The sequence below is a fragment of the Procambarus clarkii genome, chromosome 26 (genome assembly GCF_040958095.1).
Source record: "Procambarus clarkii isolate CNS0578487 chromosome 26, FALCON_Pclarkii_2.0, whole genome shotgun sequence".
NCBI classification, from domain to species: Eukaryota; Metazoa; Arthropoda; class Malacostraca; order Decapoda; family Cambaridae; genus Procambarus; species Procambarus clarkii.
Window position 1 is genome coordinate 14258441 of NC_091175.1, and position 15173 is coordinate 14273613.

The 15173-nt window shown below is 41.8% G+C and overlaps 1 protein-coding gene across 1 annotated transcript in view; it reads left to right on the plus strand.

Moving 5' to 3' along the window:
• LOC123756633 (protein starmaker-like) overlaps window positions 1-9944 on the plus strand; it is a 50430-nt gene extending 40486 nt beyond the window's left edge. The window contains exons 3-4 of the mRNA XM_045739862.2: window positions 8192-8388; window positions 9587-9944. Of these exons, the coding sequence (XP_045595818.2) occupies window positions 8192-8388; window positions 9587-9944 (555 nt within the window). The remainder of the gene's footprint in view (window positions 1-8191; window positions 8389-9586) is intronic.
• The last annotated feature ends 5229 nt before the right edge of the window (window positions 9945-15173 follow it).

Consider the following 15173-nt stretch of genomic DNA (forward strand, 5'->3'; position numbering starts at 1 on the left):
CACCAAGGTATTGTCATGTAGACCAGTTAAGGGTATATAGCCTTTTGGGGGATTTCTGAGATCAAGCACAAGACTCCGACTTGTAAGTTTTACTGAAGTTATCAGAGGGGTGGAGCATCAGACCTGAAAGATCGGGTTATTGTGCTTGCACTGAATATCTAGTACACCACTGCGAAGCGGACTGACAACTCTGTGTGTGGCAGGTTCATCAGACTGTGGTAGCTGGCGTGCAGCGAGAACTCAACTCACTTACTCCACTACTTTGGATGATCCATGGTGAGTTAATGCATCTGCATTAAAAGGACTAGAGTCCCCCTTGGTAATGGTACAAGGAAAACACATGACAGCTGTCAATGAGTGTTGTCAGGGAGTGTTGTCAATGACTGAAGTTAGCGAGAATAGTCTTGGAGCTTCGTCAAGGATTGTACCCAGGGATTGTATTCATTACTTGTGAACTTCACTCGTATCCTCGTCGAGTGAACGAGGTGTGGATGTGGTGTCGACAGAGTAGTGAAAGCGTTGCCTTGAGGGTGTCACTCGTCTGGTGTGTCAAGATCCTGGTGCCCTTCTCACCACATACAAACATCCTGATTTCATATGACAGATCTTATTTGTCTTCATTTCTCACGTAGAGTTGAGACGAGAGAGTCCTTGGCCCCACCCAAGATCTATATTTCTTGCTGATTAAACGCCCATATATAAATATGTATATATATATATATATATATATATATATATATATATATATATATATATATATATATATATATATATATATATATATATATATATATATATATATATATATATATTAACAAATCACTATTAACAAATCTCTCAATATATATCAATTAAATATGTAAATTTGCTTATCGTTATATGAATGCAGTGACTGAGCTTCAGCTCCTGGGTCCCACCTCTCAATCTTCAACTGAGTGGTGTGTTTGGTCCTTAACCTTTTGGATTTGGTCGTAAGGAAAGCCAGATGCGTACTTGTATTTCTCTTTATTTTTCCTTGTCTGATTTCCCACAGGACCACCAGAGGATGCTTACCAACTCAAATGTACAGAAGCTCCCCTATGACTGTAATATCCCCATTGGTCAAACTACTATGTATTAGCGATAAGACCTACCATTAATGTATGATGACTTACTGTAAATATGTAGCTCTTGTAATAGCACTTTCTCTGTAACTAGCTGACATTGTAACTATAAGGTGTGAAGGATAGATGAAATTGTTTATGTAATAATCTAAGATGAGGTCTGATAAAGACCTTTTGTGCCCTCTGTAATGCTTTTGCGCTACCGCTCACAGGATGAGTATGGGGTGCACAATAAACTAGCCGCCTTCGGCGGCAACAATCAATCAAATGTCGTTACTGTCAAATAATTTTCCTTCGTCCAGTATACCGAAGACAATTATTATTATTTAGAAAATCAGAAGTAACCATGAAGAGGATTCGAACTTGCATACTGGGTAAGCTTATGCTCATACCCTAAATCCTTGGACCACGATATGCAACAAATTAATGTAACCTGGGATTCAACATATTTAACTATGGGTCCTGAGACAGCCAACTAACACCAAGTCAGGATATCACACATTGCCCCTTTACATTCTGGAGTTTTTTTTAATTTTTTTCTACCACAGATGTGGCCACACATTTACAATGCTAACCAGAATATATACATTTTCTTCTGTCCTCCAACGCCACGGTTAGAGATCTGTTAAACATATAAGTCAGTGATTTATTGAACAGTCAAACACAGAAGGTGATTGTAGGGATTTTAAAATGTTAATCTAACCAACTATCATAAATTCACAGATTTACGTCTGTCCTACATAAACAGTGTTCGAGTTCAAGAACAATGTTCAAAAACAGCTTTTTACATAGCGTCATTAACGTGTGTTTACAAAGGTGAAATGCAATTCTGACCAGCTTCCACATATCCTGTATAGAAATGCACATACATATACATATATACTCATATACATACACATATCCATATATATATATATATATATATATATATATATATATATATATATATATATATATATATATATATATATATATATACCCACGCTTCTGGAGTAGTATAAGAGTTCTACCCACCAACGCTCTCTTCAAATGCACAAAGGAGTGTGTTTGGGAGGTGTCCAGTGTGCTGGTTCGAAGCCTCTTCATAGCTCCTACTGACGTTCTCATTGATAAATCACGTAAATGTTATTTCTTTGTGCATTATTATTATCACGGGTAATAGTAGCTGCCCTGTAGTATTTACTATTCTTTCTGCGTATAGTTATGCTATTAATGATTGTAGTCTTAGTAAAATTGCTCATATTTTTATTGGTAACAAATCAGATTACCTACGACTGACTTACGTATCAAATGTTGAATAAGGCAATGTCTTTAGACATTATATAAGAAAAGTGGAATCAAATGAGGGAAGTAAATAGTGAAAAAGGGCAGAAAAAGTGTGTGTATTTGTGTGTGTGTGTGTGTGTGTGTGTGTGTGTGAGAGAGAGAGAGAGAGAGAGAGAGAGAGAGAGAGAGAGAGAGAGAGAGAGAGAGAGAGAGAGAGAGAGAGCGAGAGAGAGAGAGAGAGAGAGAGAGAGAGAATGAGAGAGAGAGAGAGAGAGAGAGAGAGAGAGAGAGAGAGAGAGAGAGAGAGAGAGAGAGAGAGATGGAGGAGAGTGAGAGAGCCAACTCGTCACCAGGTGTTAATCAGGCACGCTAGCCCTCATTACCTGCCTCACGGGTCCCCCTCATCACACGACCCTCCCGCTGTCACACCACATGCATTATTCATCCTCGTGGCCTCGGGGTAAAGAGTAATGGTCGGGATAGGGGGGATGGGAGGCAGGAAAGAGAGGACGCCCACCTACACCACGTTAACTATTTGCTTATTCCCTTGATGGGGATAGAGGGTGATTGGTCGAAGTTGGTTGGGATCAGATTAGGTATGGGATGAGGTTACTTGTTGTGGTGGGGTGGTTTTCTTCCATGTGGCACTACAACCACAATTCTGCCACCATCAGTTACTTGCATGTTACATATGTATCACTCTTATGCACCATCCATCACATCTAACTTATTTTTTAGCATTTATTACTCAATTATCATGATCCAATTAATACTAACCTATCGCGAAACTCTCATTCAACCACTCCGTTTACAAACACTCATCTAATACTACGCACCAACCACCACATATCTATCACCAACCACCAAACAACTACCAGCAAGCATCCACCCCAGCCCACCAATGACATACCAACCACAACAATCCACTACTAACCAAAAACTACCAACGCACCAACGGGGTGAGAATAGCTTGAGCCATAACATCCCTTTGTATGTATTTATACCTCAATAAACTGATTGCAGTTTCAATTAAAAAAAAATAACCTACCATCACACATCAAACTACAAGCATCGAACCACCACCCGCCTACCGTGACCCAACAACATCCACACACCAATCACCACCCACCACCGACCTACCTCCAGTCATCACAAACCTACCACAAGAATCATATCAAGAGCCAAGGTTCTCAGGCATACCTAGATGAGCTATGTAAAGTCCTACCGTGAGGCAATATATGGGAAGGAACTTACTCTCTCTCTCTCTCTCTCTCTCTCTCTCTCTCCTCTCCCCTCGCTCTCACTCTCTCGCTTTGACCATGTAGGTTGTGATATATAATTGGTTATCTATTTATCTATTCATCAATCCATCCCTCAACCAATCTATTCTTCCATATTTCTATCCGTCTATCCATCTATCCATCCACCCATCTATCCATCCATCTATCTCTCTATCCACCCATCTCTCTATCCATCTATAGAGATATCCATCTCTCTGACCATCTCTATAGTTATCCATCTCACATATCCATCTATCTAGTTATCTATCCATCCATCTATCTAGTTATCTATCCATCCATCTATCTAGTTATCTATCCATCCATCTATCTATTTATCTATCAATCATCTATCCATCTCAGGCCTGACAGCTGAGTGGACAGCGCTTCGGATTCGTAGTCCTGAGGTTCCAGGTTCGATCCCTGGTGGAGACGGAATCAAATGGACAAAGTTTATTTTACCCTGATGCACCTGTTTACCTAGCAGCAAATATGCACCTGGGAGTTAGACAGCTGCTAGGGGGCTGCTTCCTGAAGGGGGGGGGGGGTTGTAACAAAAAGGAGGCCTGGTCGAGGACCGGACCGCGGAGGCGGTAAGCCCCGAAATCATCTCAAGATAGCTTCTCAAATCCATCCATCTCTCTATCCATCTATCTCTCAATCCATCCATATCTCTATCCATCTATCTCTCAATCCATCCATATCTCTATCCATCTATCTCTCAATCCATCCATCTCTCTATCCATCTATCTCTCAATCCATCCATCTCTCTATCCATCCATCTGTCTGTCTAACTATCAGTCTATCCATCATCCCATCTCTCAATCCATCTATCCATCTATCTGTCTATCCATCAATCCGTCTATCCATCCATCTGTCTACTGTTTTTCTCTCTATTTTTGTTGTAACTATTGTCACTATATCTCTTGCATAGTATCTGCAATTTTGAGTTCTTTGATTTGCTGATTTAACACAAAATTTACCTTTCGATCCTATAATGAATATAAGAATTACTCGAAACGTTATGAATTTTAACTAAAACGTAAAGAAGAATTTGAACAAGATGTTTGTCATGTAAATTGTTCTCTTGTTTATTGTTATTATTATTATAATTACTGAGAAATCACATTATCGTGATATGTCAATGAGAAAATCCACAGTAGCCGTGAAGAGGATTCGAACCAATGCGCTTGGTATTCCCAGATGCATGCTCTAAACGACTACCCCAGGACATGGTAAAATAATTGCAACCTGGGGTACTATTGCACCCTCGAGGATTTCCGAGTTCGGTTTCCCTGGTTCCCGAAACCCTGGTTCGGTTTCCACTGAAGCCGAACCAGGGTTTCAGACACTCTCACACGGGGGTTTCACACCCCCGTGCACTCTAACTCTGTCGTCCTGTAATTCTCCCTTACTGATGTCTCTGTATTCTATTATAGGTTAGGTAATAATTGTAATTACGAAGCAATAAGATGCTTATCTTAAGATACTAACAAGGTTAGGTAAGGTCGGTGTTTTCTATGAATCTTTTTAAGGGTATCTATTATGTTAAGTATGTCACCTATGCACATATTTAATAAGTCAATATTGACTTATTAAATTTGCGAGAACGGGTTGCTGTATTTAAAGAATGGCGTCGTCTATGTCATGTGAAGGCATAGACGACGTTGGTTTCTTTCAAGGCGTTCTGTTTGGTGTCTGGAGAGTTCTTCATGAATAGGTTGGCCGTTTTCTTGTTTTTTCTAGTAAATTGTTAATTGTATCTTCTGATTTGTGTTTGTGGGGATAACGTTACTATTAGTAATATCTTTCAGCACACTTTCCTCCGTTTTGTGAACCGTTGAAAAGAGTTCCCGTAAAACAGTCTAATAGGAGGTACAAGTGTTGTTGACTCTTCAGGTTATTAATTAATAATAATATTAGGTGTAGCTTTTAAGCATAACGAATAATAAATATGAACATTTGAAAATTGTGTACACTAAAATGTAAGCAACAATTATAAAACAATTTATCATAGCATGTAATATGTGTATAGTTCTGCCACAATAATATACTGTTTTCTAATTGATGCATATATCTTCCTGTTATACAGGCTTTACATAATGAGCTGAGATGAAAGCATAAAATGATGAGCCCTTAGATGAAGGCTTAACATGATGAGCCCTTAGATGAAGGCTTAACATGATGAGCCCTTAGATGAAGGCTTAACATGATGAGCCCTTAGATGAAGGCTTAGCGTGTTGATAAACCGGGAAAGTTTTTATATTTATGTTACTAATAAAACCAAACCTAATCTAATCATCAAAGGTATAATACACGCTATATGAGGTCTTATATAGTAAAAATATATGGGCTAAACTAGACCTAGAAATATTTAAGTTTGGTTTTAAACTTAATTTTTACAGGATTATATTAACAAAATAGTACAAAAAGTTGCTTATTGGGGCTCTATTAATACATATTGGTACAATCGACCACATAGTTACAAAAAGTACTATGAAAACAGGAGGATGGGTTGAAATCTTTAAGCCTGCTCAAAAAGAGCCAGAAGTCGTCTGCTCCTGAATTCATCATTAAAAGAATGCGAGATTCATCTTCTGAAATCATTGTGAGCATAAAATCACTTTATTGCTGATCGTCTTATGTTAATATACAAATGGGAAAAATGAAGCCCTTATGAAAATGTTATATATAAAAAAAATCATTATATACCTTGGATGACATACTTCGTGATATCTTCACGTTTCTGAGTATAAGTGAAGTATGTCACCGTACGTTATCTCTAATTGTTTCATTTCCATTTGCATTTTCGTTTAGTTATTTCCTAACCTTTCAAATTATTAAATTCTTATAAGCTCTCTTCAGTTACCTATTTCGGACCTTTCACTGCTGTCATGATAGCTGCTGAACTGATCGCCCTTGTTACGAGTTCAAATACAGGGCTTTTCAAGCAGTGGTGCAGAGAGAATCAACATGTAAACCTTTCCTGGCAAATGGAGGGTGATGGCCAGCTCCCATTCAAGGTTACCTTAATCATCGTAAAACCAGTGAAGTGTCATTGATGATGGTGGGTGTGTGTCTACCAGAGTGAGGATGGGAGGCAGGGAGGAAAGGAGAGGACTTTAAAGGGAGAGAGAGGGAGAAAAGGAGAGGACTTTAAAGGGAGAGAGGGAGAAAAGGGACTGAGCACGGGAAGATAGTCATGAGAATAGGTAAGAAGCGAAGGAAATAATGTCATTATTCAAGTGTATACGTTTCATCACAGTAATAACACTGCTTCAGCCTACAGTTTAGACCTATTGTCTTATGTATGACCCTCTGTCCTGCGTGACAGTGAATACCAGCATTATCCTCACTCTAATAAGACTATCAAAATCCTCAGATTAGGCAAAATTGTAATTAATTTTGTCAATAAAGATCGTTAATAATAATAAGTAATAACAGCGCTTAGTTTAATCTGAGGTGACGTGAGGTATTAGACAGTTGACGTCGGTTGGAGCAGTAGCTGAGGTGTGAGGTGGATGTTCTGTCCAGGTCTTCATGATGGTTAGGTGTACCTAAGTGTAGGTGGGCTGCTGATAGTCGAGTGAAACTGTCTCATATGTTGTGATACGGCCATACACAATCTTCTGTTGTCGTTGTTTCTGTTGATTACTTTTGTTGTTGTTGTCAGGAGATCTCTGGTGATTGTCTAGTTCTGTGTAAAAACGATATGATCTTTCACAGAGTTTAGTTGCTTGTGCATTGTCTGGCGCCTTGAAAGATATATTTTCCGTCTTGCCTATATATTGAGATCGTTAGGGTTCAAAGTCCCATGTTGGCTTTTAAAGGCATGGCAATATTTGTCTCTTTTTAAGAGGTTTTGCTTTGTTTCAATGTGAATTCTTTATGAGGAAGTTGGTGGTCTCGTGTAGTCATTTACTACACGAAGTTGCTCGTGTAGTAAATGTTGAATTGAATCTTGTGGCTAGTGTCGGCAGGAGTCACGTGGCTGTTAATTATGTCTTTCAGGAATATTTCATTTCCTCCGCCTTCTGTGCTGTTGAAAAGAAGTTCCTTTTCATTAGAGGTAGCATGGCGGGTTGCATTCCTTTTAATGATCTATTCGACATACCTTTCAGAGTACCAATTTTTCACAAAGAAGTGGCTTACTCTACTGAGTTCCTCGTAACCAGCTTTTAACTCGTCGTGTGTGAGAGAACACGGATGACAGTTTTCTTCCTCTCAGGGTGCTCGCTAGTATCATTAAGGCCAGTCCTAATTTTAGTTCCCTTATTTCTTTGTTCCATCCTTCTCAGATCGTATAAATGTTCGTCGATAATTGCAGGAATGACATTTGAGCCCAAATGTGACCCATAACACAAAGATGTTGATGGGGCCAAAATTGTGACTATTGGTAAAACTGATAAAACTCTATATGTAAATTATTGGTAAGATGAAATGATTTCATACTTTGAGGGAGGTTGAGGCAGAGTTCTAATTCTCCTTCTTTAGGTTTCACCACCTGTAGATCCTTTAACAGAGATTCTTGTATACCTACCACAGTGCCGTCATTCCGGAACCAGTCAATCTGCCTCTGACCTCTCCAACAGTTATGCAGAAGAGAAAGAAGCGACGGGATCCCCTTGCTGGACACCTGCTGAATTTATTTCATGTTCCCCAAATAGCAGTCTCGCCTCCTTCTTATATTCAGCTGAAACGAAGATTGGTTACATTAAAAAAAAGGAACAAAGTCGACACAGGTTGTAGAGCTCTTTATGTTTGTGAAAGGAGTAGAAAAGATTTTCCAAATGCTTTCGTCTAGATTTAAGACGTTCTCAAGAATAGAAATTAAAGGAACAAGAAGAAATACATTAAAGCAATTTAGGCAACAAGTCAGGTTGCGACTTGGTTTGTGAGGGGACGCAACCCTAGAAGAAAGCCGACATATTATATATTTATATAAGGTAATATGTTTTTGCCGTTTTCAAAAGCACCTTAATATCTATAATGCTGTCTGTTTTTGTCCAACCCATTATTAAAGTGCATTCAACTTAATCACAACATTTTACAATTAGTATTTTTATTCAAGATGACAAGTATATATATATAAATATATATATATATATATATATATATATATATATATATATATATATATATATATATATATATATATATATATATATATATGTATGCAATTGACGATCACGAAACACTGATCATTTGAATGCGAAAAATCCACAGAGAAATGAGAAAGGAAGATGAACGTTTCGTCCGATGAAAGCCGTTGTCAACACCAGACTGACTAGAAGAAACAAAGGGAGGGCGGTAACAGCAGCAAAAACATCAGCAGAAGCAGCAGCAACAGTGCAACCAACATCACCACCACTAACAACAACAACAGTAACAACAACAACAATAACACCACCAACAAAGCAGCAGCAGCAGCAGCAGGGAGCTGGCGGTAAACAAGGTCTGGCCAGCAACCTTCGCCACCCTGGCCACCGTCGCCCGCCTGGAAAATTGATACAGCACCTCAACTGTGGCGAGGCGTGATTTATATTCCAATTTTATGGACGCCATCAGCGGGCAGGAGCGACAACGCCGGCCGGGTACTAAGCATTTTCTTGACCCTGGTTTGTCGGTGACGGAGAGAGGGCGGGCGGGTAGAGGATTGGGAGGGCAGGAGGGAGGGAGATAGCGCTGGGAAAGGGATGAAGGGGTGAGAGGGAGAGACTGCCTGATGAGTGTGGGACTGGAAAAAGAGTGGTTGAATGGGGAAAAGTAGAGGAGAGAAAGGGTCACAAGGAGGAGATAGGGAAACAAAGGGTGTGTGCGTGTGGGAAGGAAAGAGAGACGGTGAGAAAATAATGTGTATGAATCGAGCCTAAGGAACAAGGAAGCGACAGACACCCGTGCACTCCTGCGGAAGCTGTGAGTAGTTTTTAACTGAGGCAGGACCAGGGACTACCATAACAGCAGCCTCAGGAACAACTTGAGGCAGGACCAGGACTACCACAACAGCAGCCTCAGGAACAACTTGAAGCAGGACCAGGACTACCACAACAGCAGCCTCAGGAACAACTTGAGGCAGGACCAGGACTACCACAACAGCAGCCTCAGAAACAACTTGAGGCAGGACCAGGACTACCATAACAGCAGCCTCAGGAACAACTTTGAGGCAGGACCAGGACTACCACAACAGCAGCCTCAGAAACAACTTGAGGCAGGACCAGGACTACCACAACAGCAGCCTCAGGAACAACTTGAAGCAGGACCAGGACTACCACAACAGCAGCCTCAGGAACAACTTTGAGGCAGGACCAGGACTACCACAACAGCAGCCTCAGGAACAACTTTGTGTGAGAGAGGGCTCCCACAACACCAAGAACAACCCTGAATACCAAACTATTGCTCATCGGTCTACTTCCACCACTTTGGTGACGACTTCGGACGTAATTTATACTTGTCATAGGTGCTTTAAAACTCCTTTCAAACTGATCATCCAAGTTAAAAAGCGTTCTTGAAGCTGTTCATCCATGATTTACAACGCCTTTAAAAGTTGGTCGTCGAAATTTGGAACGCCCGTCGAGCTGATCATTTATGTGTTAGAACACCCAACAATCTGGTCATTCATTCTTCGTGGTGTCAACTCAGCTGATCATGTATGCTTCAGAACACCCAACAATCTGATCGTTCATGCTTTATATTAAAGCGGCCGTCAAGCTGATCAGGCATGTTAAACAACGTCCTCCAAGGTGTTGACCGCATGATCTCTAACATACTTTTCTCACCTGTGGTGTTTACTGCCTTGGCCGCTGCGTCAATGTCTTGCCTGCTGCGTCTCCTGTCTTGCTTGCTGCGTCTCCTGTCTTGCTTGCTGCGTCTCCTGTCTTGCCTGCTACGTCTCCTGTCTTGCCTGCTGCGTAGCCTACTGCGTCTTCTGTCTAGCCTGCTGCGTCTTCTGCTTTGCTTGCTGCGTAGCCTGCTGCGACTCCTGTCTTGCTTGCTGCGTTCCTGTCTTGCCTGCTGCGTAGGCTGCTGCGTCTATTGGCTGGCTGCAGCAGGCAGGCAAGACTTCCCCTCCTGCAACCTTCCCCTTCTCCTGCAGCCTTCCCCTCCTCCTACAACCTTCCCCTCCTCCTGCAGCCATCCCCCTCCTGCTGCAGCCTTCCCCCTCCTCCTGCAGCCTTCCCCCTCCTCCTGGAGCCTTCCCCCTCCTCCTGCAGCCTTCCCCCTCCTCCTGCAGCCTTCCCCCTCCTCCTGGAGCCTTCCCCCCCTCCTCCTGGAGCCTCCCTTGGTGGCTCGTGGCCATAAACGGAGGATCGTCCGTCGTATTCCAGAGGTTCTGGAGTCGACTAATAAACCAGAATGACCAGTGAGCTCCAGACCTTGAAAATCGCATCCGTGTTGCCCCTGAGCCACCACTTTCTGCCGCACCCCCCCCCCCTCCTACTACCCCCTGCCACCCTCTTGAGTCACCCCTCGTGCCTCCCCACCCCACTTGTCGCCCCACTAATATACCCCCTTCCCCACATTTTACCATGATTGTGTCCTGGATACACCATACCGAGTTTGGCATTAAATAATTGTTAACGTTGCAATTTTTGTGATAAAGTCAGTGGGGGAACCTGACACGGAATGTATTCCCCCCTCCCCCCCCCCCTCTCGCAGTTGTATCTGAACTCTCATGGCTTTGAGTATCGTAAAACAAGATCAATAAATTAATGTAAATTTCATCTTAGACGAAATGAGTATTAAGGGGTTTGATTAGATATGGGCTCCATAAATATTGCAAAATGCATTATGTAAAAATGAACGAAAAAAAACTGAGACCCTTTCTAGACTTACAGACGAAAGGTAAAAACCAGTATCATCCAGCTCAGTTAAAATAAAGTGAACTTTGTGACCAACTGGATCTTAGTTACTCAGTAGGAAACTGACGATTGAATGGTAATTACTGCATCTTAGAAACTATCCGAGCAAAATAATATTGCTATTAACACATTTGTGCATTTGTGCAACTGCCCAAGATTATAAGAAGGGAAGTACAGAGAGTATCAAGAACAAGGTACGTGATGCAAAAAATCCCCATCACACATGATGGTTAGTCATACAGGGCCACGTGATCAGTAGTTTGTACCGGAAAATTTTAGGGTGCATTACGAGGATATCATCAAGAACACGAGAGTGAGTAAAATGATTGCTAAGCTCCAGGTACCTCATTCCTATAGGTCTGAAGGATTAAATGACTGGGCAGTCAATAATGTAACACGTTGAAATCATGACAGTTCCTGCTCACAGAGTTTGCACCTGGAATGCTCAGGATTGCGAGATTCGTCACCTGTAGCTACCTGCAACATATTGAGACTGGATGAAGCAATGTTTTGATTCATCCTGTATAAGTGCTTGTGCATGAATCACTGTTGCAAGGAAACAAGAACTGACGAAAATAATATTGAAACATTTTAATTGACAGAAATACAAATACACGAAAATAAAGAGATAAGATAATTGCATTGTAAGTAAGAGAATATATAAAACTTTCCACGAGACTGAGAGACACCAGAGATCATGAAACAGACGATCCTCCAGATTAATAAACAATAAGTTCTAGTAACTGAGAAGTTAAGTTCAGAGTATGGGTCTCCAGCTGAGAAAAGCTTGTTGCAGAGTATGAATCTCCAGCTAAGAGAAGCTAATTGCAGAGCTTGAGTCACCAGCTAAAATAAGTAAGCTGTAGAGTAAGGGTTTCCGGTTGATGGAGCTTCAGGCTGGTAGTATACGTGTGATATTGACGATATCGAGGATGTTAAAGATAACGAAAAGACATAACTCTCCTTCATACTGAACTGCTCCTTTAGGCTGGACTATTCCTCAGGCCTCCCTTTCAGTCTTTAATCTCCCCCTTCAGGTTGGACTGTTACCTCCCCTTCAGGCTGGACGTTATCCTTTGGCCTTCCCTTCAGTCTGGACGTTATCCTTTGGCCTTCCATTCAGGCTGGACTGTTTCTTTACCCTCCCCTTCAGGCTGGACATTTTTTTACCCTCCCCTTCAGGCTGGAGTGATCCTTTGGCCTTCCCTTTAGTCCTAAGTATTCCCTCGGCCTACCCTTCAGACTGGACTGTTCCACTGATCTCCCCTTCTCTTTCTCTCTGCCTGCTTGTATTTCTCCTTTCCCATTCCTCTTAAAAAAAATATTACTCGCATGGAGTGCAACATGGTTACTCCTTCAGGCAATGTGATGTAGTCATTGCGCGAATTCGCCTTGGCTATAGACACATCTGGCAGGTTAGTGAGGCTGAGCTACCAAAATACTCAGATTGTAAACTCTGTGATAAACCTTTAATGCCTTCACTAGAACACTATATTGTTGAATGTGAAACCGTAAAGGACTTTAGACCTCCTGGCCTCTTGTACCACCAACTGTGTAACTATTTCATTGAATCTGGTGTACTGGACGACATCCTAACAATTTATCCAAAATTTGCTTGTCCATTTTAAAGAATGGAGAACAATTTTTATTTATATTACTTCTAAGCTGCATCACTTATGAACCCATCCCTGCCCTTGTGTGGCAGTGCATAATAGAAAGTTGTTTTCACATATCCATACATTAAAACATTGATTGTAACCATGATATATATATGTACTTCCGCCTACAGTTTAGACCTATTGTCTTATGTATGACCCTCTGTCCTCCGTGACAGTGAATACCAGCATTATCCTCACTTTAATGAGACTTAATCGAAATCCTCAGATTAGGCAAAATTGTAATTAATTTTATCAATAAAGATGTTAATAATAATAATAACTCCTTCAAGCAAGACGGATTCTATGATCTTCCCTTAAGGCAGAACTGTCTCTCTGAACTATACACGAAATTATGATAAATACAAATTATGATAAATACAAATTATTATTATTATTATTATTATTATTATTATTATTATTATTTTTATTATTATTATTATTATGTAACAAAAATACTAATTTTCAATATAAACAACAGTTTAGCTGATGACTGCGATGAGTTCGGCCGCAGGTTGGGCTGATATATCCATAGGAGAGGTTGTAGATGTACTGGTGCGCGGCCTCATCCTGGTGCTCTGGCTCATTATGGTGCTCGGATTCATCCTGGTACTCTGACTCAACGTAGTGCACTGACTCATCCATCTTGATCTCTCCATTGACCTTTCCTGGCCTCCCCAGTGTCTTTTCTTGACCTTCCCACTCTAGTTTCATGGCATCCCGACTCCAGTTTCTTGACCTCGTCACTCCAGTTTCTTGGTCTTCCCACTACAGTTTTTTGGCCTCGTCACTACAACTTCACTGCTCCTTTTGACCCCTTTCAATGCCACTGTGCATTCAGGTCTGATAGGAAAGAACTTACTGACTCCCAACGACCTGAAAGTACTAGTATAAAAAGCTATGATTTGTTCAGATCTGAAACCTACATCTATGGACAGCACAAAACGTCCACTAGACTGTGCGACACAGTGGTTGCAAGGATCAGGTTGGGTTACCGTTACCTGTGGCAGGTGGCTGAAGGAGACGGATCTCCCAATCCTGAGCACTCCAGTTGCAAACTCTGTGAGCAGGAACTACGGCATGAGCTCCCACACTACATCACTGAATGCCCAGTTATTAGACCTTTCAGACCAGTTGGCATGAGGTACCTGGAGCTTTGCAATTACTTTATTCATTCTCGTATTCTTGAAGATATCCTCACAGTGTACCCAAAATTTGCCAGTGCAGGCTACTAAACATATGGCTCCGTATGACTAACCATCCTGCGAGATGGGGACTTGTATTACCACTGCTACCTTATTCAATCTTGTGTTGTTGATATCCTCAAAATGCATCCGGAGTCTACCAGTGCAGACTGCTTATCACATGCCTCTGTATGACTAACCATCCTGTGTGATGGGGATTTTTTAGCATCACCTAGTTAGCTTTTTTTGACACACTGTACTCCACTTCATATAGTCTAGGGTAGCTGCACTAATTCAGATGTACCTCATATCTTAACAAAAAAAAAATCCTTTCTCCTAGACGGCGGCAATATGTGATCTACACTTCCTTGTGTCTTCCCGTCCTGCTCCTCATCTCCCCATCGTTTCTACCAGCTCTTCACTTATCTCAACCTCCCTCCACGGCTCCTTACACTCATTCTCACCCCTCCACACTTCTCAATTGACCACACTTTTCATCTTTCCTCTCTTCTTCTCCTTACTTCACAACACTCCTCAGTTCTCCACACCCATCATCCCTTCTCCACAGACCTCCCCTCTTCATCAAATCCCTCCTCAGCCCACCACAGACTTTCTCACCTCTCCACAGGCCTCCTCCCATTTGCAACCCCCCCACGACCCCAGCAGCGTCACCTGGACCATGCAATAGCCTTCGGACACCTGCCGCTGTGCCGCCAGTGATCCTTCATGTGGCCACGCCTCGCTGGGCTCCTGACGCCTGGTCGTGCCCCCGCCCTCCCCCGTCCTCTTTCCCCCTTCCCGCCCCCCCCCCCCCCGTCATTCCCCCCTT